At 43.3% G+C, this 24,827-nt stretch overlaps 1 protein-coding gene across 2 annotated transcripts in view; it reads right to left on the reverse strand.

The window, feature by feature from the left end:
• fbln1 (fibulin 1) overlaps positions 1–24,827 on the reverse strand; it is a 62,908-nt gene that overhangs the window by 26,579 nt on the left and 11,502 nt on the right. The window contains exons 3-15 of one of the 2 annotated variants that reach the window (XM_080762005.1): positions 21,434–21,566; positions 17,048–17,201; positions 16,084–16,161; positions 15,091–15,183; positions 14,191–14,328; positions 13,177–13,314; positions 11,712–11,864; positions 11,442–11,567; positions 10,504–10,629; positions 10,056–10,175; positions 9,543–9,674; positions 9,087–9,210; positions 4,739–6,940 (exon numbers count right to left, since the gene is read on the reverse strand). In XM_080762005.1, the coding sequence (XP_080618131.1) occupies positions 6,553–6,940; positions 9,087–9,210; positions 9,543–9,674; positions 10,056–10,175; positions 10,504–10,629; positions 11,442–11,567; positions 11,712–11,864; positions 13,177–13,314; positions 14,191–14,328; positions 15,091–15,183; positions 16,084–16,161; positions 17,048–17,201; positions 21,434–21,566 (1,903 nt within the window). In that variant the 3' untranslated portion in view covers positions 4,739–6,552. Of the gene's footprint in view, positions 1–4,738; positions 6,941–9,086; positions 9,211–9,542; positions 9,675–10,055; positions 10,176–10,503; positions 10,630–11,441; positions 11,568–11,711; positions 11,865–13,176; positions 13,315–14,190; positions 14,329–15,090; positions 15,184–16,083; positions 16,162–17,047; positions 17,202–21,433; positions 21,567–24,827 lie in introns of those variants that run through there. The other variant, XM_080762004.1, reaches the window with a different exon arrangement.

The raw sequence follows: 24,827 nt of genomic DNA on the forward strand, positions 1-24,827 counted from the left end.
GGTCAGGAGAGAACACACACACACACACACACAGCCTCTGACCTTTAACCCATGAAAACCTCTGTCATTTTTAGATTTGAATTACTATATTATACTTTGGCTAAAAATAGCAGATATACAAGCTCATAGCGGGTCACTCCGTGCCGTGCTATGAGCTTATTGCAACCGCAGTTCGCAGTTAATTATGAAATTGTGCATTTCCCGTCAGTCAGTCAGTCAGTCACTATTCCTGATGTCATCCTTTTAGTTGACTAAATTTCATAACATTTAGTCAACTAAAACCTACAGTTGATTTAGTCAACTAAAATGTATTTTTGGCGGGCCGTGATGCCGTCGCAATGCTTGATTTATACTTTAGCTGTGTGCCGAAAATGGACGATATTCAAGCGCTTTAATATATTAACTGCATGAGTTTGGTAGACACAATAGTGCTGACTTCTATTTTATGCATTTACTTTTTAACTGTATGCGTCACTCTGGTGTACTCTGAGGGCACAATGAGAGACAGATTGCATTAAACAAGCCACCTCAACCTTTTAATTTGCCTACCAATTGTCTCATACGGTATGCTCAACTTCATACTGTAGGTCACTCATAACTGCCTTCAAAATCCACTGCATTTTATGATTTAGATTTTTTGGGGGGAATCATTTAGTTTCCCCTTGTAGTAGTCGTGGGCCAGACTGAGATGTGTTGAAAGTCTTTTATTTAATTTAATTTATTTATTTTGCATAATGGCATGCCCAAAAGTGTCATGTCATGAATTATTTTATTGCGTGCGTGCGTGTGTGTGTGTCAGGGGCCGAAGACTTACTACGCTTTCAAGAGAGTGATGCACAACCTGCCCAGGGAAAATATTATGATTTGCAGATCATCCCCGGCCTCGCATCAGATAATCTCTTCAGGACGATTTATGGGCACAGGGAGGGCTCTAAAAGACTCCTAAATTGTGAGCAACATGACTAGACAACTCCCCATCCTGTCCTCTCCCCCCTGGGCAGCTCTCATCCTATTATTTAAGGCCTTGTTTATTCCACTGGGTCTCAAAGGGTCCAGGAACCTCTTAGACTAGAGCGGGGTTCCTCAACAAAATGAGTTGATATACTGTAGTGTATAGCATCAAAGTATGTTTTTAACCACTTTAATACTATTGTATGCTTAGGCTATTCAATAATAGACAATAGCCGATCTACATGGTCTACAATCTTGATACCCATCGGAAAAAGGGGGGGAGAATTCGTTCTTGAGAGATTACAGGGTCTAAAATGTGACATGTCTTAAAAATGGTAAATAAATGGTAAATGCCAATGGTGCATTTATATAGCGCTTTCATCCAAAGCGCTTTACATAGATTTGTGCATTACATTCACTTCACACACCAATGGCGGAGGAAACCATGCAAGGCACCAACCTGCACATCGGGAGCAATTAGGGGTTCACAGTCTTGCTCAAGGACACTTTGACACTAACTCTGGGGGAGGCCAGGATCGAACTGGGAACCTCGCAGTTCCCATCCAGCCACTGCCACCCGTGGCAAACATTCTGCCAAAATAGCCGAACATTCTGCAAAAAAAAGCCAATCTACAAGTTCACAGCGCATCCTAACGTGACATATTGTGAGCGTGTAGATGCGACAATTGTTTAGCAAAGAGATTTGGTGTACATAATAGGGGAACTGGGGAAGAAAGTACATACCCCATTGTATATCGTCTGTCGGGTCCAAAACTTTTCAGGATTAAAATTCCAAACCACCAATGGTAGCAGATTGACAAGCTCAAAGCGGATGGCTTTGCGCCACGTTTCAAGCTTGTAGATCTGCTACTTTTGATGCTTTTGTGTAACGCCGTAATGTGATCAAGTAGGGCGTTCGTTTACGAAAAATATGGATACAAGCGGTTTCTGCCCAACAGCGACAATATAGTTTTAGGGTTTAAGTGGTCAACAGTGATTTCTTGGCCATTAACAACATCGTTATCAAGAGTGCATCTTTGAATCAGCAAAGGAAACTCTTTGATTGATGAGGGGCCGACTGTTTGAATCTCGGCATAACGGACGGCCCAGACTCCGTCATGTAAAGACGTTTTACATTCAGTCTGGACTCAGACCGGGAGACAACCGCACATACGGAGGGTTATATCGGGTTATAAAAACAAGTCATCCTGCCATGTTTAAGTCCACTTAATGTGCATGGTGGACATATAGCCACATGATGAGTCATGAGACCTACATGTCTGGCTCTGCTCACCCCTCAGGGCACTGCTGGAAAGTATACATCACGTACTCAAGCACTGTAAACTACTTTTACTTTACTTATTTTCCCAGTACTCAGTACTTTATAGTATTAGCTACTACATCAGAGGCAATGTTTGAACTTGAACTCCCCTATGATTATTTGACACGTTTTGATACAAGTAACTTCGCAGATTTAGATTATTATTGCAAAATATAGAAACCACTTAATATACTTACGCCATTTGAAAACAGAATATCAACAAGCTCAACATGCATTGCCATGCAACGCAATCTCACAACTGCAAGCACACAATGTACTGCATGCATGGCAACGCATTGTGTTCTTGTAGATTTGCTATTTTCAAAACATTGACACATTTTTAAAACCTCATGAAATGCGAGTACTTTTACTTTTGGTGCTTTTACTTTTGTACATTGTGTGTTACTGCTACTTTTACTTAAGTAAAAGAATAAAGCATTGAACAAAAAAAAGGGTACTTTTTCCACCAGATCCCTCAGGGGACCCATAGGCATGGAGCTGGCTGCCCAGGGCCGGCTAGGGTTGCAGGGCTCCTTTCATAGGGAGAGAGAGGGGAGAAGCCCCTGACAGAAAGTCAAGCCACCGCTGGGTAGGGGCTTGTAATTAGCAATTAGCGGGTGGGTCCAAGTTTTGCTTTGGCCCCGGCCAAAGCCACAAAATGTTCTTGTAGTTTATAATACCTCGGGCCTAGAGCTGCAGGGAGAGGGCGGGAGAGAGAGAGAAAGGGGGTACTGCAAGACGGCGGAAACACTCTGTAGGGACTAGAGTGAATTTACGACAAGATAATGACACACTGATATGACCCCCTCCCCTCGTACAACAGGCGGGCGCGACAAAGCACGGGGAGTGCAGCAAGTGAAGCGCTAATTATAGGCAAGTGTGTGTTCCCGTTTTTTTTCACTCCTGCGAACGCACGCGGACAAGGAGCGCATCACAGTAGGCCTATCACACGCTCTCTCTCATCTCTCCACGGCTCACGTGGCCCGTAGAGACCCAGCCCAAGGAGGAGAGAGAAAAAAACCCCAATACTTTTCAGCACCAGAAAGAAAAACAAGAACTTTTTCCCCCTCTGGAATGGAAGTCTTCTTGGTCAAGCACACGGGCCCCCTTTTTTTTATATATATATTTTTTTGTAATTATTATTTATAGTCAGCACATTGATAATGCCCCAACACAAACAGTGCAGGGCATCATTCATTCTGCGCGCGGTGATGTTTGCTCCACCACAAATTGTTCAGACCACCGGCCAGATCCCAGAGCCCCATAACTCAACGTCAAAGAGAGAGGAGGGAAAAAACCCTTGGTGTGTGTGCGCGGCTGCGCGCCACCGTGCTTCTTATTTTAAGGATATCCCCACTGGGGACCGGAGTGCATCCTTGCGGGGCTGACAGCTCAGGACAGGAGGAACCCTCCAGGACATCTGAATTTACAGTTTATTTCGAAAGACCACAGCAGCCTCCGGGGCCTGCAGCCACACGCATGTCAGGCCTATTTATACAGTTGTCCTGCTGTTGCATATTTCCTCCTCCCCGCTTGCTCCGACTGCCACTGCATCCCATCTCCTGTCACTTACTTGCCATTCGTTTTGGTTTCACCGTCTCCCTCTTTTGGGGGTTTATCGTCCTGTGGTATGCTAGTTAAGTGGAAACCTGTGTATTTTGCATTAAGCTCAGAAATATGGGGAAAAACGGGAATGGCTGAATAGGGAGGGATGCGTGCGCATTAGAATCGTTGCTGTCGGGCAGGAAAATTCATCTTTATTTATGTTATTTTTTTATTATAATATATTTTTTTAGGGGGGGGGGGGGGGGGGTGTCTGGACTCTGGACAGGTTAATGTCCTACTTTGTCGCACAACTGTGCCTCACAAAAGTAGTGAAAATAGCTGATCTACAAGCTCCCTATTTCTGCAGTCTGTTTTTGAATGAAAAATAAAATGTAATAAATGTTATCCAATGTGTATGATAATTATGTTAAAGTTGTATGTTAAATAATACAATATAACATACAATTGGGGTGGTTGCATTTTGTCTCCCTGCTCTTCTATCCGCAAGCTCAAAACTTGGTGCGAAGCGATGCGTTTTGAGCTTGTAGATCTGCGCCACTTTTGCAATTTTTTATTTTAATCCTGAAAAGTAACCGTTATTTGACATAATGAGGTTTCCACCCACAGAGACGATAAGGTGAGGTAGTGGCATTATAAGAACGATCATGAATTTGCACCGTTACATACTGTATATAGCTATCGACATTAGCCGTTTATGTATTTTAGCAGACAGTCTTTTTTTATGTTTCTTTTTTTTATTGAAGTCTATGGGATTGTAGCAATTCAAAACTATGCAGTAAAGTTTTCATGCTTTCAACTGTTATTTGGCCCCGAGTTACAAATGGTCTCGGTGCCGGATAAGATTTATCCCCCCGCCCCCCATTTCAGTGCATCAAGAACTGGATGTGAATTGAACATGTGTTATTTCTATTTCAGAGCTTTAATAGAAAACTGCCCTTCCGACATATAAACCATAGAATACTGTAAAACTATATCATGCAATGATCATCAAATTACAGTCAATTATAGGCAGAGTGGGGACAAGACTTCCCCATCGATTATGCTGCCCTAGAGGGCCACCTAGCGGCCATCAACGTACCCTACAGTACCTCCAAAGTAAATACATTCAGTTGGACCTATAGTTGCATTGAACTATTTAAAAAATATATTTTTTAGACGGGTTATAAAATGCTACAAAAAATGTGTATATTACTCCTGGACTCTGTGTGTGTGTGTGTGTGTGTGTGTGCGTGTGTGTGTGTGCGTCTCAGTGCGCAACTGTGCATCTATGTGATTTTGTGTGTTGGTGTCTTGGTGTTTTCCTACATTCGTAACAAAGGATGTGCGCTTTCAACAGAACTTATGTCACAATTAAACGTCGATAGATGTCTTTTGCATCAAAGATTGTTGCTATTAACATAACATGCACTGTGATGAAATGTCAAACTCATGTCTGTGCAAGGCCATGCGGCTCACATGAGGCACGCGCATTCAATCGCACTCCCAAATCGGCACATTTATACACATGGTCGATTCCCACCCAAACGGTATGCAAATCAAGACGGCTGTAATCCTGGGGTCTACTCTACTCTCCCTCTGCCAACCTGGGGAGAGCCCCGAACTGAGCTCATGCTTCCTTCAATGCATGAGGAGTGAGCACAGGCCGCTTCTTATCACCTGACAGGGGGGAGGGGGGTTTCCCCGGTATAGGACGTAGCACGTGGAAGGAACACGTTATTCCAAACATTTCCTTTCCCTTCCATCAGGCGCCCAGGCTGACCAGGGGGAGGCAGTATAGAGACCAGGATTACTGCTTGCTCTTTGTGACCCTAGGGGCCACGGGGAGAAAGGCACCACACAGAAAGGCCCCTTTGCCAATCCCACCTAGGGATGCGCTGATGACGCGGAGGAGAGAACACGTCCCCAGCGCCCACGCCGTGAATTGAATCCAGGACCTTCTAGCTGTGAGGCAACAGCGCTACCGACTGCGCCCCCGTAGCTCGACCCCACTTCTGACACCGCGACTGCCTTGTGTTCAATCTTTTGTTTAAAAATGTATTTTATAGTTTCCAATCTTTATAGTTTCCAATCTTTCAACATGTTGTCACATGACAACACGTTGAAACATGATGCTACAGGGGTACCCAGTGCCGATGAGGGGTGCCGACCAAGCGTCAGTATGTGACGAGTTGGGAGTGACAATGTGTTAGGTTTGTTGAGATTCATGCAGACAGCAGCTGTACTCTATCTACTCCAGTGGTTCTCAAAGTGGGGTCCGGGGACCCCCAGGAGTCCTTGGGGGTCTCCAGCAAAAATGTGTTAATAGCATCAAAGTCAGTTTAGGCCTAAGGCCGATTCTAAAAACGCCTTTTAAAGCTTGACCTAAGTTTTCTGGAAAAACTTCAAATATTTATATAGCAGCATCAATTTTTTTTGTAATTTTTGAATACTGTACATACGGTACAGAACCCAAAAATGGGTTCCCGGCCTGAGGGGGGTAAGACACCAAAAGGGGTTCCCCAGAATGGGTTAACCCTACATACATTGGCACCTCAGCTCACATCGAAGTAGATCTGCTATAAAGACGGAATTTTGAAAAAATTGGAATCATTTAAAAAGGGGGGGGACAAAATCAGATGGCGGTCCGTGGCCAAATAATGCACATCGACGTGGGGTGGGGGGTGGGGTCCTCGACATGGGAAGAAAAATAAGTTGTGAGAACACCGTGCCGTTCTCTACTGTGCCAGATGGTTGTAGGGCTCCCGCGGCGCGTCCGTCGCCACAAACACGTGCACGACGGCCAGGTAGGTGCTGAAGGCGCCGTGGCGCCGCAGCGTCAGCAGTACCCTGAGCTCAAAGTCCTGCGGCCGGGCGAGGAGGCGCGCCACGGACATCACGCCGCCCGAGCCCGACCGCTCCATGGCGAAGTAGCCGCCCTCGTTGCCGGCCGTGATGACCACCTGGATGTCGTCGCCGGGCGCCGGGTGGGTGGGGCCCATGCGGAAGACGTTGGTGAACACGGGGATGTTGGTGGGGAAGGTGAGGTGGTAGTGAGTTATTCTGAGGGGCGCCGTCACGCACACGCTGTCGCTAGAGTCATAGCAAAGCAAGCGCTCACATCGACTGCAAAGGGAGAGAGAGAGAGAGAGAGACGGGGGAGGGGTGGGGTGTGGACAGGACAGGACAGGAACAAAAATAACAAGAAAACAGGCAGCTGTAAGTTTGGGTGCCGTGCATGGCATGCAGTTGGGGTGCCGGGGCAGGTGGTGGTCAAACTGGCAGGCATTCTGTAAACTCCACGATGTCGACAGGGTTGGAACGAATGGAACCCTGCAGGCATGGTGTCAGTGTGTGTGTGTCCTGTGAGGCATCATGCAGGAACTGCTATCCCACAGTACTGGGGCAGCCATACTTACTACATGCATATCGTAGCCGACGGGCAGGAACCTCTTATCTCCTTATTCAGAATGTTTGTGTTTTTTTTCGTAAATTAAACGCCTTACTTGATCATACACAAAAGCATCAAAAGTAGCAGACGCACAAGCGACGCGTTTCGAGCTTGTAGATCTGCTACTTTTGCAGTTTTTGGAAAAGTAACAGTTTTGGACATATGAGGATAACAGAGACGACTATGTGTGTGTGGAGGTTTGTGCCAATGTAAACATATCATCATTCCTCTGCTTCCATTCGACCATAACAAAACATGCTAGAGCTGAACGCTCGGCTGATGTCATTCCAGCAGAGAGCATGCACAGCCTCGGTCCATTGAGATTGCAATGGAATTATTATCACAATCGCAAATGTTCATATTTCTTCCGTTGATCTCCGTGGAGATATCGGTAAAGTCATCCTTTCTTTGGTTTGTGAAGCTCCAGAGCTTTTCCGCTCATATGTGTCTGTCAGTGTGTGGATTTGTCTGATGGCATCAGCCAGTGTCGTCTAAATTAAAGCAATAAACCACAAGAGGTGTGAGGTAAAGAGGTTACCTTGCATTTTATGAAGACTGAGTGGTGAGCCACGACGCATGGCGGAGTGCCTCCAACCCTCATCAACCCTCATCTCATGAAACAGGCGCTTGCTGTCTTTACAAGCCCGCCCGGAGCCTACAGTCACAGTCCTATGAGCGGTGCTTCGAAGCCCACACGGCCAGGGTTTGTAAGGAAATGAAGCGCTTCCCTTCCCTAGTTCAGCTACAGATATGCTGGATGACTGTAACACACCTGGGGTTGATATAAACTGATTTAAGGTGTAGATCGCCGTTGAGATTTAGTATGCGGGGTAGTACTGGGACCGTTTTTGAAAGCTCTATATTATGATCACGCTGGGCAAGACCTACGCTGTCGACGCCATCATTTGTTTTGGGCGGAAGTTGCGTGATTTTGGCGGAAGTACCGCTCAAGGACATTACGTTGCTGCTTTACAAAGCAGTTTACATTCTCCGTGAATGAAACAAGTGTCAGCTAGGTCAGGAGGTCAACAGGGAGAACGGCCAAAAAGGTTTTTGGACCGCTGCTAGCTATAGAGCAGCGGTCCTCAACCTGTGGTCCGGGGACCAGCACTGTTCCTTGAAGAACTTCCAGGTGGTCCCCAGCTAAATGATGGAGAGGTGGTACCCAAAATGGTCACTTTACCTCCAACTCTTGATTAGTGTAAAATTAAAACAAATGGACCATTTGGGTTACATTTTGAGTTACTTGCCTTACTTAATGCACAAGAAGTCTACACAATTAGAGAATTGTTATTTTGATCAATGTTGGCCTATTATCTCTATATGGTACCAACATCAATACAGCATGGAATTATAATTTTGGGTCTGAGAGGCTAAACGACATCAAATGGTGGAACTTAAATAATGGAACTCGATATGAAAAAGGTTGAAAACCACCGCTATAGAGTGTTTGTTCAGCAACAGGGGTATCCCCGTATATCTCCAGCTAAACAATACATACATTACCAATTCCATCCATTCAGGAGAGAGAACTCATACAGGATAAACAAGTGAAATAAAACGGACACAATTGGAACTGGAACCCTTTAAAATTGAAGCCGATAGATGGGTTCTCTCTCATGATTGGATAACGTTGCTATTCCAACTGAAAGTGTATGTACAAAGAGTGTAGTGTTTTAAGGGCTGGAGAGAAACAGGGGGACACGTGTTACAGAATGAACTATAGCAATGATTACCAACAGAATGCAGAGCCTTAACTTTTTAACATGAAACCTTTTGTTTTAACCACATAGAATGTTATGCGTAAGAAAGACCACTCACGTCTCTCCAGATTTGCGATAATTCTCTGGACACTCGAAGGACAGACATCTGAAACTTCCCTGCACATTGAAGCACGTCTGGTTCTCTGAGCATGTGTGTGTTCCGATTATACACTCATCAACATCTGGAATAGAACAAGACAAGAGCATACTCAAATCCTAATATTACATTTAATGGTGGGGTAAGTGAGACTGTCTGTGCCGAAAAGACACATTGTCGGGGAAGAAAACTCGTATCTCCATATTCTAACTGTTTGTGGTTTTTCTTAAATTAGCTCCCTACTTGATCATACTACGGCATCACAGAAAAGTAGCAGATCACTTAAGTTTGACTTGTAGATCTGCTGCTTTTGCTATTTTTCTTATAGATGGTTTCCATCCAAATATATTGTAATCTATATAGTTATCTAGCTGTGTACACGCCGGTGGTTAATTAAGCCATCTGAGGTGAGCTTACCTTGGCAGTTGCGTCCATTGGCGGCCAGGGTGTATCCATCCACAGGACAGGTACAGTGGAAGCTGCCCCCCGTGTTGTGACAGCGGTACGAGCAGATGTGACCTCCGGTGGGCAGGGCGCACTCGTCGATGTCTAAACGGATCAAAGGTGAATTAAGACACAGGAGGACAGAAACTAAATAAATAAAGAGAGATCCCAGTACTCAGATTTCTGCATGGCGTTGTTACAGTGGGATTGGTGACCTGCCGAAATCATGTGACCATCTTGTGGACTTTACATGGCAGTGTCAGAACCTAAAGCTGTTTGGTTATTAACAGAGTAAAACGTGGTGGTATTGCGAGACCTCAACGTGTGCTATGTGAACACCACAAGATGGTCACAAATTGTATAACACTGACAAAAGGCGTAGAGTATTGGGATCTGGCTAAAGAGGACATTCAAATATTGCAACAGGGAAGTACCCTAGCCCATAGCTCAGCTTGTGACTAAACAACTGCATCGGATCCGTTTTACCTTCACAAGTCATGCCATCATTGTCGCTGAGCTGGTAGCCACGGCGACAGTAGCACTGGTAGGTCCCGTAGACGTTGGCACACTCCTGACTGCACGGGTTGTTCTCGCACTCATTTAGATCTGCACAGACGAGCAACTGTTAATTTAACTAATTGATACAATTGATTTTTCTTGTTGATTCCATTGATATATAAAACTAACAAATCAGATCAAAACACGAATCGATTTTCCCAACAACGTGGAAAGTGGTCAACGGAAGTGGTCAAAGTGGGTGAAGCTCAAACTTCACCCACCTTAACTCTGACAGTATACAAATGGAACCAAATCCATTTGAATACCGTCATAGTTACAGACTTAAATGTCAAGGTTAGAACTCACTCAAGGAAACGAGTCCCTAGACCGTACTTTGAGAACTACAGTACTGATGTGGAGAATATGTTAATCTCACCGTCACAGTTCCTGCCGTCACTGGCCAGTTTGAACCCTGTGGTACAGCTGCACTTGTAGGACCCCAGAGTGTTCTCACACTTATGGGCACACAGGCGTCCAGGATAGTGCCTGCATTCATTGATATCTGAAATAATATGGTGAAACAAGTACATGTCAACCCCAAAACGGCAATTCAGAAAGTTACCGCCTTTCCAAAAATGTGAATGAAGTGAACACACATCGACACACTAAAAAAAAACTGAATAAGGGAACCTGTTTTGGCATTCTATAATTATTCAGTCAGAAACACTCATCATGTCAAAGAAGATTTAACCATTTAATGCAACAAATAATACACTTGGCCTTAATCGATGTTCTCTTGGGACCTTTCCAAAATGTTGCTAAGCTAAGACATAAAATCACAATAGCATTTGACTAAAAGTGGAGGCTGGGATGGAGGAGTGTAGAAAAGTGTGGATGCTTTGGTAATGACCAGCAGAGCTGTGATTGGAGTAGGAAAGCGTGGCTGATTGTAAACAATCAGCAGACTGACAGCTGATAATAATAATAACTAGAAATGCACTCTGTCGAAGTGCCAATTTGCGCCTTGCACACAAGTAGGCCACACATGGCCTACTTGTGTGCTCTGTCGGATAACAGCTGCTCGTGACAAACAACCGCAGATCAGGTTCCAAAACTGTGCAATCCTCATACTGTAGTGACAAACCAGGTATAGTACACTGATTGCGGTGTCCAGTTGGAAAAGGCACTTAAGTTAAAACTTGACTTTTGTCTCGGATTGAGAAGCGGCGACAGAAACGCCAGCGTCCCCTCACACCAGAAGGCTCAATGAGGCGCGTATGTACCGGTATATACTAACGCAATGTTTCATTTGTATATCGTTGTGTATATCGTTATGTGTGCAGAGAGGTCAGTCATTACTCCGTAAGCACTTACCCTCACACACTCTGTTGATGCTGTTGAAGATGTATCCTGCAGCACACTCACAGCGGTACGATCCCACCAGGTTGATACAACCGTGCCCTGAACAGGCTCCGTCTGGACCTTTACACTCATCAATGTCTGGCGAAGGAGATCAACAGCATTTACAGCAGTAGGTTACTTCGATCAGTGGTTCCCAGCCTTTTTTTACTTGGAGCACCACATTCTGACAAAAACTGACACACGTGACTGAGCGAGCACACTCACGCGCGCACTGTAACCTACCTACGCATCGTGTTCCCTCATCGTTGAGGTGGTAACCTCGGCCACAGTTGACAGAGTTCCTCTGGCAGGTGAAAGAACCAACGGTGTTGATACAGACGTAGCCTGAGCCACATGCCGGTGATGCTGCCGACTGCATGATACACTCGTTGATGTCTGAAACACAACACAACTCTGGTCACTTTCCTGTTGTCACATTTAAAAAAGGTAGGGTAAATGATATTCCTTTGTTAAAATAAGTGTTACATAACTATTCTGATAGTAATAATCATTGTCATTGTTGTAGTGATTGTTCAGTAGCAGGGGTCTATGTCTATCCAGCTCTTTAATAAACAGAAAATAACATTTTCAGGATGTTATACTTTGACTATTCTGAAATAGCAGCTCTACAAGCCCACACGGTGTTACATGATATATTGTAGATTTGCTATTAAAAAGAAAAGAAAATTACAAGTACTTGCAGAACTTGTACTATTCATTTGTACTATTAAAAAAAGAGAACGAAGTTTGGTTCGGTATGTTTACATTGATGCTAATATTGTATTTATTTTACTCCAGTACAATTTTGAATACAGATAGGATTAGTTTTTTACTTTGTACTGTGGTTGAAGATTACCTAAATATACTTCAAAGACGTCTCGAATTTTAAGCTTAATATTATTGTAAACCAAGTCACATAAGTTAAAATGGCTGACATTAGATGTTACTTGGCTAATCCCCGAGACCTTTCCGCAAAATAAACTGCTACAGTATATCAAGTGAAATCTGCACTATATTCCTTTACTGAGACAACCAAATGCTAATGTTTATTGGCCAAGGCAATTTGTTTCCTAAAACTTTGAAGGATAATCCTTCAATGTTGTACAGTATGTTTCCGTGATCTCTTAAAAATGGCAAAACATTTTCAAACTAGAAAGCTGGCACTCCTCCAAGCTCTCCCTGTACTGTAGGTTTAGCCTTGTATGGCTTCTGATATGCTCCCAAAAATGTAACTTTTCAGGAAATGGAGGATCCAATTATTATTTAGTCACAAGTTCTTGTTCCATTGGTTCAATATTTATAAAACCCACAGACACAACTAACCACTTTTGACTTTCAAAAACTCTCTTTCACAAATAGTGAAAGTAGCCAATTGATTGTAGAGCCAAGCTCTACAATCACATTATGCTGAGCTTGTAGACTGGCTACTCTTTTTCAATACTTTATCACAACAATCTTGTAGCACAAAGAATAACATTAACTTATGACAAAACTGAAATATTTTTAACTGGAGAGATACAAGGTTTCAGCCTGATGGCGAAACCAAGCAGCTTGGCATCCTGGGTATGGCTAGTTTGTCAAATAAAAATAACTTTCTGTTTTTTTGAAACCTCGTCCGTCGTCTGTCCTGCAACTGAGATGGTCACAGCCAAAGACTACAACACTGTCCTGGCCCCTCTCCGTGTATCCGGGGTGGAATCATGCTCACCAATGCATTGGCCCAAAGCATCCTGAATGTAGCCTGAACCGCACTTGACCTTGGGATGGCAACGGAACGAGCCCTGGGTGTTCTGACACTCAAACTCTGGGACACAGTTATGAGTGCCAGAATCACATTCATCGATGTCTACAGAAGAATAATAAGAAGAATTGGTAATACATACATTCCTATAAATAAATAAAACACGTTAGAATTTAACCAAATGCTGTATTACAGTAGACTATCTGCATGGAGTCCTGTGTAAATGAGAGTAAATTACTTCTTACCATCATTACTCAATGGACAATTACGTTGCGCATCTCACGGTTTGCACAGGAAATACATTTCTTGAGCTTAAAGTGATGTTTTGTAATACCGACATATGACTGGATACAAGACACTTGGCATTACACTGCGAGCGTTTTTTGTATTGATTAAACAGAAGAATTTCTTTGTTTTTGGATTATTCATTCATCGTAATGTTATAAATACAACTATAAATCCTCCAACTATTTAATCCCCCTATGAGAGCCCACCTGCCTATTCTCTGTCTTTTCTCTCTGTCTATCTCTCTCTCTCTCCCTCTACCCCCCCCCCCCCCCCCCCCGACACGGTCGAGGCAGATGGCCGCCCACCCTAGAGTCGGGTTCTGCCTGACGTTTCTTCCTAAAGGGGAGTTTTTCGTTACCATTGTCGCAATGTTGCTTGCTCTGGGTGGATCTTTGTTGGTTGTAAAGTGTCTTGAGACAACTTGTTGTGATTTGACACTATAATAAAATTGAATTGAATTGAATTGATCATGAGGCGAGTAAATTATAGAAAAATCTTTTTTTGTGTAGTCTAAACTACTCCCTTAATAGGATCTCATTCCCATGTGAGCCACCCCCTCTAAACTGATGCTTTGTATAGAAGCAGCCGTGTCCCAGGCTCCAGAACAAGAAGACAAGTACACCCCTTCTAAACTGATGCTTTGTATGTCCCACTCTCAGGATCTAGAACAAGCAGACACAGTGTGACACTGACCTTTACAGTTGTTGCTGTCAGTGAGCTCATAGCCAGTCCCACAGCTCACCTCCCTCTGGCAGCGAAATGAGCCCTCCGTGTTGATGCAACGCTCCCCTGTACGACAGTTACTGGCTCCTAGCAAGCACTCATTAATATCTGACAGGGGAGAGGACGAGGAGAGGAGAGGAGAGGAGAGGAGAGGAGAGGAGAGGAGAGGAGAGGAGAGGAGAGGAGACATTCGTCTTAGAACTGGGCTACATAACGACAACTTGGAATAAAATCATATTGCATAACTTGGTGTTGGGCAGAAACCTCTTATTGTCACTTTTTTGGTAAATTAACGTCATAGGCTACTTGATCACACTAAAGTATAAAAAGTTGCATATCTGCAAGCTCGAAGCACATTTTAAGCTTGTAGATCTGCTTGCATTTTATTTGAATCCTGAAAAATAACAGTTTTGCTGTGTAGGCCTACTGGTTACTAGATGTGAGGGCCACGTAGCAGCCCAAACGTCTAGTGATTTACAGTACAAGTGATAAACACTTTTTGTTAAAAAGTTGAAAATGCATGTTCAGGTGGGTTACCAATTTCAGACTAAACATTTATCAGCTTAAATTTCGTAGTGATACATTTCTGCTATTTCTTTTTTTTTTTGTTTCATCACTTCCAATTGCACTTGTTTATCCTGTATCCTATTAGTTCTCCCTCCGATACAATTGGCATCCTGAACTGAAAATACATTTTATGTTTATTAAAGACCTGGAGAAATGGGGATACTCTATTGAACACACTCTCGCAATGACTACATGGGAATATAGAGGTATTCAAGACTTATTTTAACAACAAATACAAATGCAAATAATTCTACAGCACCTTTCAAGTAGAAGAGCCAGGCATGCAGTAATAATGTCACTTACCGTCGCAGCTCTTTGCATCTGGTTTGAGTTTGTAGCCTTTGAAACAGGCACAGGTGCCATTGCCCACACACAGATGGGCACAGTTCCCGTTTCCTGTGAACCGCACAAACATGTTAATGTGCCCTTATTGTCAGTGGTGGACAGTAACAAAGACGATTTACATTAACCCAAGTACCCTTTTTGACTATCTGTACATTGTTTTAGTACAGTACAGACCAAGTACAGAGCCAAAAGTCAAGTATTGAGGATTGATAGGTATTGAGGTGGTTAAATGTCTGAAAATCCACATTACCATCCCGATCACCCAGGACGAAGTTCACCGTCCTTTCAATTAGTAACACCCAGCGCCCAGGACGAAGTTTTATCAAAAAGACAGGTTATTGATATCAAAACCGATCGCATCGCTCCACAGCCTGGGAGCTGCCTGTTGCGCAACATTCAATGTTGCGTAACAGTGGGACGTCATCGAAAATGTTTTGCCGACGAGACTGAAAATCTTAAAACGTTAATAACTCTTGATCTAAATCATCCCGTCCAATTCTAAGAAAAGATCATATCTTAGACGGGCGCTAGTCGCGGTAGATTTAATCATACCTCCCGGTGTTGTCGATCGGCTCTCTCGGAGTGTTTTGGCTACATTTAGCTGCTACAGCCACATCCGGGACAACATCCGGTAAAAGGCGCTATGATTTAATGGATTAAATAACCCCGGGCAATCGGAGTGTTTGAATCCAACATATTAATAGAAAAAATAATAATGTGTAAAAAAAAACACCAAACATTAATTGACACAACACTGATGATATGCTGTCAAACAAGTCTATGAAGCCATCTATGAAATCTATGAAAACAACAACATATTGAATAAAACAAACATTTACACAATATGTAGTGCTTCATCTCTCTATGGGGTCTGTGAAACACGTTGACCGAAGACCCCTGCTTTATACTTTGCCCACCACAGATGACTGTACTCAGCTCCTTACTCTGTACCTTTGCACTGGTCCGTGTCAGCGTCGTTGGGCAAGGCATCGCCGTCACCGTCGTTGGTTTCGTTCTCCTTGTGTGAAACTGTGGGAGAGAAAAAAATGATTTAAAAGCAGGTCAAGGCTTTCAAGTTCCTTTCCTTTGTTAAACATCACAGTGGAAAATAAGGCAGTGAACTAAAAAAAATAATTAAATCCAAGGCCAAGGTCCAAGGTCAAGTTAAAAAAAGCCTTTATAAATCAGTCCATGGCAAGGAATTTGCAGGTGACCAATGCATAAGGGTCTACTAACTATTTCAATAGTTTTTTTATTATTATTATTATAATTATAATTGTTTATTGAAAATTAAATGTTTATTTTATTCTTTAATTATTATGATTTATTTTTTAATCTTGGCAACTGTGAATGAGGACAAGCTCAATGTCCCCTTCGATAATACATAAAGGGATGAATTGAATTGAAAAAGTAATAAAATATACTGCCAGTCTCTCAATGTCATGACCACATGTATCCAGCAGAGGGCGGTGTTTATCTATGTTTACATGATGTACTGCACACAAGTAAACACACTGGTTCTCATAGTCTCATTTGGGGACCACCAGGAGTCCAAAATATATCCTTATGGTCTGCAACTGTGAGACCGTCCATTTGGTGTCCATTTGTAAATGAACACTGAGGATTGTAGATTAATGTCCCAGAGATAAAGAATTGTATCACACGGGGGAGCTCGCAGATATTTGTCCATTTCCATCACTGGGCTGAACCTATTGGACTCATCATTTAAAGGGACCCGTGTGTTTTTTTGCATTAAAAACAAGTCCTTAAATTGGCCCTACACTGTCATGGGGACCCGACCCACAGGTTGAGAACCAGTATAAAGAAAACTAAAATAAATAAATCCTATTCCACTGCACTCCACTCTTCTTTTTGGACCGCTGAGCCACGGGCCCAGGCTGCACTCCACTCTTACCCCCGGGAGACGCTGTGGTCTGGTTGTCCGGGTCTCCGTCCACGCAGCAGGCCCGTGACACCAGGCCACACTGGTAGCCCAGCAGCAGGCCCTGGTCACAGGGCAGACCCTGCTCCTGGGTGGCCTTCCCCAGCAGGCAGCAGTCACAGCATGTCTATAGGGAACACACGGTACAACGGTCATGTATATGAGCCATCGCACCACGCCGTTGCTTCCCAAGGCCGCGGTGGCTCAGGGGTAGAGTGGCTGGATGGTAACCGCAAGGTTCCCAGTTCGAACCCGGGCTCCCCCAGAGTTAGTGTCGAAGTGTCCTTGAGCAAGACACTGAACCCCTAATTGCTCCTGGTGTTCTGGTTGGTGCCTTGCATGGTTTCCGCCACCATCGGTGTGTGAATGTAATGCACAATCTATGTAAAGCGCCTTGGATAAAAGCGATATATAAATGCACCATTTACCACAAGAACCGACGAGTCGCGAAACAGAGTAGTACACAGGGATGTAAAACGATACAGAGCCACCTCCCCAACAATATCGCTGGGACAATGTATTTTTGGACCACAATTATATACAGTAAATGAGACGATTCAACAATGACCCAATGTCATTCTCCATAGAAAAAAATACATCTGAAGAATTACTTCAATACTCTGCTTGATCATGCACGTAAGTTGTTCTATTATTAAAAGCAATACTGCATCCATTCATTCATTGAATACTTTATTACTACGCACAGTAAAGTAAAACATTTAGGCAAATCCAGACACAATAATTTTGCATCAGACCTCATCCGACGCTATAAACAATAAAATCCATGTAGAAATTGTTGCAAAAACAACACAGAAATAATACCTAAGGGCCTGAATTGAATTAAGCCAGCTGGTAATTATATGACTAATATTGACTATGTCATCAATTCTTGGTTTCTTTCCCAAGGACAGTTTAGAAAGAAACCAGTGATTCACATCTTACAATGGATGGTGTCAGGGGTATTCCGCAACGCACGCACTGACGCACATTTAACATCTTTATTTGTATTCACATTTGACAAGAAGTTCTTGAACATAAACAATAGTGGATGCGCAAACTCTACAACAACAAGTGCTGGAGGATACAGATCACGGGTACAGGAAGCATCGCCTTCTCCATATATGGAGACTGCCAATTATTGCAGACACTGAAGAGAATTTTGCCAATGCCTTAGCGCTCTACACACACACACACACACACGCACACACACAGTAGTGTATTCTGTGCCACTTTACTCTGTGCTGTAGTCTACTGGACGCATTAGGTGTTGCAGCTGTCCAGAGACAGACACATACAGTACATAGGGACACACATAGCTGCGTAATGGAGCGGAGGCACCGCTCTAAAAGAGTGGGTAGACCGTTAGACATACAGACACAAGCTTTTCAGACAGAGAAGACAGACTGCAGCAGAATGGGTTAATGCATAGCAGCAGGATTTCAGTCAGACAGGGAGATCGGTGACAGGTTACGCAGGCAGACAGAGACACAATGACATCATCAACTTGGAGTGTGTGTGTGTGTGTGTGTGTGTGTGTGTGTGTGTGTGTGTGTGTGTGTGTGTGTGTGTGTGTGTGTGTGTGTGTGTACACGCGCGTGTACGGTGTCCTTGAGGATGTCCTGAATGCTATGGGTTCTTTGAAAGCTGCATGTCGTCACCCGGGGTCATAGAGGTCAGCGTACAGTGCAGTGCACACAGGGGAGGACAGTACCATGAAGTGTTACAGCACAGGTACTGTAATCTTCCCTGCCTCTCTGTCTGTCTGCCCGACTGACTGCTGTAATTTCCCTGTAACTTTTTAACGCAATGCTGCACTTAACACAGGGGGGGGTGCATTGTTATCTGTGTTAATGAAGGGTTACGATAGATTTAGCCTTGGCTGTCGTAAACCGAAAGTAGCCGATCTACAAAAATCAGGCTTTACAGATTCCCCCACAAGCCTCTATAAAAACGGTTTTCTCATTCACAAAACACAAGGCATATTAAACTATGAGACGCTGTTATTTACAGATCAAGTAAAGACACGTCTTCTGTTTTGGCACTGACTATGATCTCATCTTCTCAGGAAAGTGAACTCACTTGACTTGTCCTTGTATGCCTCATTTCATTCTTCTTGAACAGGCCAGTCAATCTAAGCGTTTGTCCCAAAATAAATTGCAATAGTAATCATTCAAGGTTTTTTATGATCCTTAGGGTCATCCAAATAACATTAAAAATAAAAAATAAAAAATAAAAAATTGTAAAATTGTAAAATTGTACTGGTTATTCATGATGCTGAATCCATTGCAAGCTTAGTTTTGCACGAAAAATACTCCTTGTGCTAAAAACGGCCATAGCCGTCATCACAAATGTGATGAGGTCAGCACATTTGGACACATTGGGCACATTAAGGGCATGTGGCTATTTTTCGACTGCCACGCCCAGGGCACCCCCACGGACCCGCCCACTGTCTGCCAGAACCAACAGGAAGCTCTCTCTGCCTTGTGTATTCTTGGGGGATAGCAGGCACTGAGAGGTCTCTAGGACTATGGTTTACCTCCTGCCTAGTGTCCTCCTACGTCTCACCAGACTGTTTGTCTGTGCGGTGTGCAATGCATCCGTCCTTGTCCACACTTGGCCTTACTCTGGTGTATTTGAGTCAAAGGAGCCTTCTCTGCATCTGTGTCACTGTCATAGTTGTTGTCGTTGAATCTGTCCTATCGAGTCTCTCGTCACTCTGGGTTATTGCTCATTTGTATGGTCTGTAGCTTGCGTGGTGCCATCTTGCGAGTGCTGCAACAGAGGTTGCTAACCCCTGTTGCCCAAAAAATAATTTATATTGGAATAGGGTACCAGGTATAATGAACTCGTTTAAATAACATCTAAATAACATTTTAACATAGTGGTCAAGAAAAACAACTCTATTTACGTGGTCATTTACTGTTGACTAGAGTTCATGTTTACTTATTTATTTCAATCTTTGCCATGTACATACAAAATGACAATAACATTACCAGAAAAAAACACAAAGAGCTATCCCTGAATGACCATAACAGGTTTGCAACTCAGAGTGTTCAAATCAACCTCCTTGTAAGTCCTTGCAACTAAAACGGGCTTTCTCTGTAGCTGCTCCGACACTATGGAATGATCTTCCTTTTCACAATAAGGCTAACCCCACTCTTGAGTTGTTTTTTTTAATATAATTTTTGCAACCAATTTCTTCACCCAGTGTCAATTATCTAATGTAATCCTGGGCGCTTCACTTCCTCTGCAACCTGGTGGGGCAGCAGACTTACCTCATGCTTCCTTCTATGCATGATGAGTCCAAGCTTCTTCTTTTCACCTGACAGCGAAGTTTCCCCGGCCGGACAAAGCGCGTGGAAGGAACACATTATTCCGACCAGTTCCTTTCCCCTATCAGGCCCCCCTGGTGGCCAGGGGGGGTAGTTTAGAGACCAGGATTACTGCATGTTTTTTTGTGAGGATATACCTACCCTAGGGGACACGGGGAGAACATGCAAACTCCACACAGAAAGGCCCTTTCGTCTGGCTTTTAACAGTTTGATAGTTTTATAGGATAAGGGTGGCGCAATATAGGGCCCTTAGTGTAGACTGCTAAATGCCTACATTGTAGTCTGTTGGAAACCTCATATGTCATAACCTGACACTTCGTGCCGCGTTTGGAGCTTGGACCAGCTAGATCTGGTACTTTTGATGCTTTTCGTATGGTCAAGTAGTGCGTTAATTTACAAATAAACTCAAAAAGTTAGAATATGGAGAAGATAAGAGGTTTCAAGGAAATTGGATGTTGCGAGTGTGGATGAAGGGAGTCTGCCTGAGATAAGAGTTTGGATGTGAGCCTCGTGGAAGAATAGAGTTGAGTTTATAATCTGTGTGACAGAAATACGCTCCATACCGCTCCCTGGAGGGGCATGTCCCGTCCTGCTCACTGCACACTCATTCATAGATGCTTGCTAGATCGTTGCTGTCGGGCAGAAAAAGCACGAAAGCATAAAAAGTAGCAGATCCACAAGTAACAATTTTCGGACATATGAGGTTTACACCCGACAAAGGCTCGCACACACGCACGCGTTGAAATAACATATCAAGGATATGAAAGCACAATAAAGTCAGAGACATATTTCCATTGTGGTCCTTGGTCTTGTACAAACAGACAGATCCCTAAGATCTTAAACATGGATGGAATGACACAGGAATGTTTGTACATAATATACACCACACATCCTCACTGAGGATGCATGGTATTTTTATATGTCCTTTACTATTAGTTCCACTATTCTATCGTTGCGTGCGCTGTACAGTACATCCCTTTGTATGCATAACAGTCAATGAACAATCACTCAAGATGATTCAACACACCTTGGTAGTCTTGCTGTCACAGGTGTTGGTGACGTACAGAGTGTCACAGGCTCCCTGGTCCTTGGCCATGTTGATGCCGGTGGTACACATGTTGTCCTCCAGCACCGTCACACAGCACTGCTCCTGTACTATCCTGTCACACGGGACACAACACAACCACAAACATTTACTTTTCGGAAAACATTTCTGAAAGGTTTGTTGTTTTAATGAAAGAAAGCATTATCATCAAGGACGCCCAAATGATTATGTATTGGCTGTGCAGATTTCTAATCTGAAAAGGTACGGTTTTGTGCCCGGGACGGAAGATTTGTCAAGATCTTCCAGAGCTTTTTATACAGCTGCACCGTCTGCATTGTGACACATTGTGAGCTTGTAGATCGGCTATTTTTAAACAGTGTGTACCATTTTTTCCCAGCCTAGCTAGGTGAGCCTAGCGGGAATCAAAAAAGGTCAACTTGTGGAATCCAGCAACAAGTTGGATGCTGTAGGGCAGGAACCTGTCATCTCCATATTCTAACTTTTAATGTATTATTTTTTGTTTTGTTTTGTTTTTTCATAAATGAATGACCTTACTTGATAATACTACCTACAGCGTTACACAAAAGTAGAAGATTTGTCCAAACATCACAAAACCAACATCACGCGAATCGGTACACATTATATATTTTCATATTCTATCCTGATTGGCGAATTCCAAACATTGTTGGCCCACAATAAGCTACCTGACCTGGCAGAGACCTGTACCTCTGAGGAGCACCTTTTGTAGTTGAACAAACGTTATTGTGTTTGGTAATGCTGACTATTAGTAGACGTAACATGGACAGAGCAGTTAGTCCCACAGCTCTTTGTTCGGTTGTTTTAGGCTCTATAGCTAAGCAAACTCCAGGAGCCCAAGATGTACATTAGTCCCCCCACACATGTCTATTCTCATGGTGGGATTGTGGGTTGTTGTTTTTTGTCTGAAAGCTCACTGGGTCCTTGAACAAAATGACTGAAATAAAAGCCCCTCCCTTACGGCTGAGCTTGTGTTCTTGGAAAGTTGTGCAGGATTCTTAACACTAGATGACTAGTGACCGACTAGAATAGAGGTTCTCAACTTGTGGGTCACGACCCCTCAGGGGGTCTGGTTATTGTAGCGGTAAATTTGTATTGGGGGTGCGGAGGGGGGCGGCGCGAGACATGGCCAAAGCATTTCCGGGGGTCCCCAGCCAAAAATGTTGAGAACCCCTGGACTAGATGACTAGAATGACACACTTACATACTGTAAGTCCTTAAGGGGGTTCCAGATGGCCCTGAGCAAAATCGATGAATATACAATCATCAAAATCGGTTTAACCACTTTAACCTTATTCTATTCAGAATTTCATCGGAAATTGCTGATCTGCGAGCTTCCTGGGAGGAACCATTTGAATATTTTTTTAAACTTCCCCGGCACAAACTCTTTTCAGATGAGGGTCCCAAAATGAATGTAATCCATCCCACAAAATTAATGTATTATTACTTTTTTATTTTTTATTTTTATTAATTCATGTATTATTATTATTTAATTTAACTTATCATTACTTGTTATTGCTGTTCAAATGGCTTTGCAATCTTTAACATTTTAGACTGTTATTTGTGGCTACTAAAAATCTGATTGCCACAGCCAGGGTTGTTTTCTGGTGCAATAGGAGTGTGGGTTTCATACAGTAAAGAACCAATGCGCTTTTGTTACAAATACATATTTTTACGTCCCTGGGGCGTCGGGATTTTCTTGCCTATATGTATTTGTCCGTGGCCAAATGCATATCAACTTGAGTGTATTATACTATTTGACATGAAAAAGTTTGAGGACCACAAGTCAATTCACTCTCATGCATACTATTATTCTGTCTCAAATATTGTTATTTTTTGACAAGCAAGTAGAGATATTGATTGTTGATATTGGCACAGAAAGATGCTCCGATGCAGTCTCTTTTTTAAGATGATACATTCAAAAGAAAAGGCCTGGATTCGACACAGTCCTCACACCAGGAAACAGTCAACGCATGGGAAATGTATCTTTCAGTTGATCCAATCGATTAAAGGGCTCATATATGGCTGTTGCCCCGGACGAGGTATCAGTCTGGATGGATCGTTTGGGTGGGTGGGTGGGTGTTCAAATGCAATACTTTTCAGGATTTAAATTAAAAAAATAGCTCAAATAGAAGACCGACAAAGGTCAGAACAACGCATGTAGATCTGCTATTCCGGATAGTGGATTTCAGACGACTCTGTAGTAGGGCATTCATCAAAAAATCGATTTATCGATTTATCGATAAATTATCACGAGTCGACTCGCAGCAGCGCGAGTCGAAAGTTGAGCTTTTTTTTTTTTTTTCTCCTCCCCTTTTTTCATGCGATTGTGTGTGTGGGACACGGAATGCAAAACCTGATTGGCTTACCCTGATAGTGTGTCCTGGCTTTACCAATAATCACCTCATGCGTAAACACAGAGGGCGGAACTTAGCACAGTGGAGGGAAAACTTAAACACAGAGTGCGGAACTTAGCACGGTGGAGGGAAAAATAAGGAGAAAGGTGACAAGACGAAAACAACAATGGCGGAGAGAGAGAATGCAGGTGAAACCAGCTCGCAGACCCCGACAAATAGCCGGTCACACGTGTGGAAATACTTCACATTAAATGAAGAAAAACAAACGGTGTCCTGTACACTCTGTAAGGCGACCTACGCGTACCACAAGAACACAAGCGCTATGCTCGGCCATCTCAAAAACAAGCATGCCGGTAAGGGGGATACTAGTCGCCCAGTGCAGACGTCAATGAGCAGTTACGCCAAAAAGCCTCTATCAGACCAAAGAAAACGGGATATCACAGGTTTAATTATAGATGTAATCGTCCAAGACACCAGACCTTTGTGTATAGCGCAAGGGAGAGGCTTCAAAGCGATGCTGAAATTTTTTGAACCGGAATACACAGCCCCGTGCCACAAAACTCTGTGGGCTAATATCAACCGAGAGAGTGACTCCGTGCGAGCCGATCGTGAAAGAGGACAGCAGCGACGAGGAGGAATAGAATAGAATGTTGAATGTAGGCCTAATTATTTTCCGTTTTATGGGATTATTTAATTTTCGTTTTTATTTCAAAAGCATAATCTGGGTGAGTTTTAATTTAATTTAATATTTGTTGAAGTTGTCTCAAGTTGAGAGTGCAGTGCAGTCAGCGCATATATTTTTTATTTTATTGTAGGCCTAATAAGCTGACGTCTTTTGTGCATGCAGCAATGACAGCAATGTGGTCTGTCTGACTGACTGAATATTATGCGCTCTGCCTCTAATTGTCCTTATTGTTTTGGGTTGACATTTCAAGAAAAGTGCATACTGTGATATGTTGCAAAGACACAGATCTTTAAATACA

The sequence above is a fragment of the Protomyctophum bolini genome, assembly GCF_963924005.1.
Source record: "Protomyctophum bolini genome assembly, chromosome: 4".
In the NCBI taxonomy this organism is placed as follows: Eukaryota; Metazoa; Chordata; class Actinopteri; order Myctophiformes; family Myctophidae; genus Protomyctophum; species Protomyctophum bolini.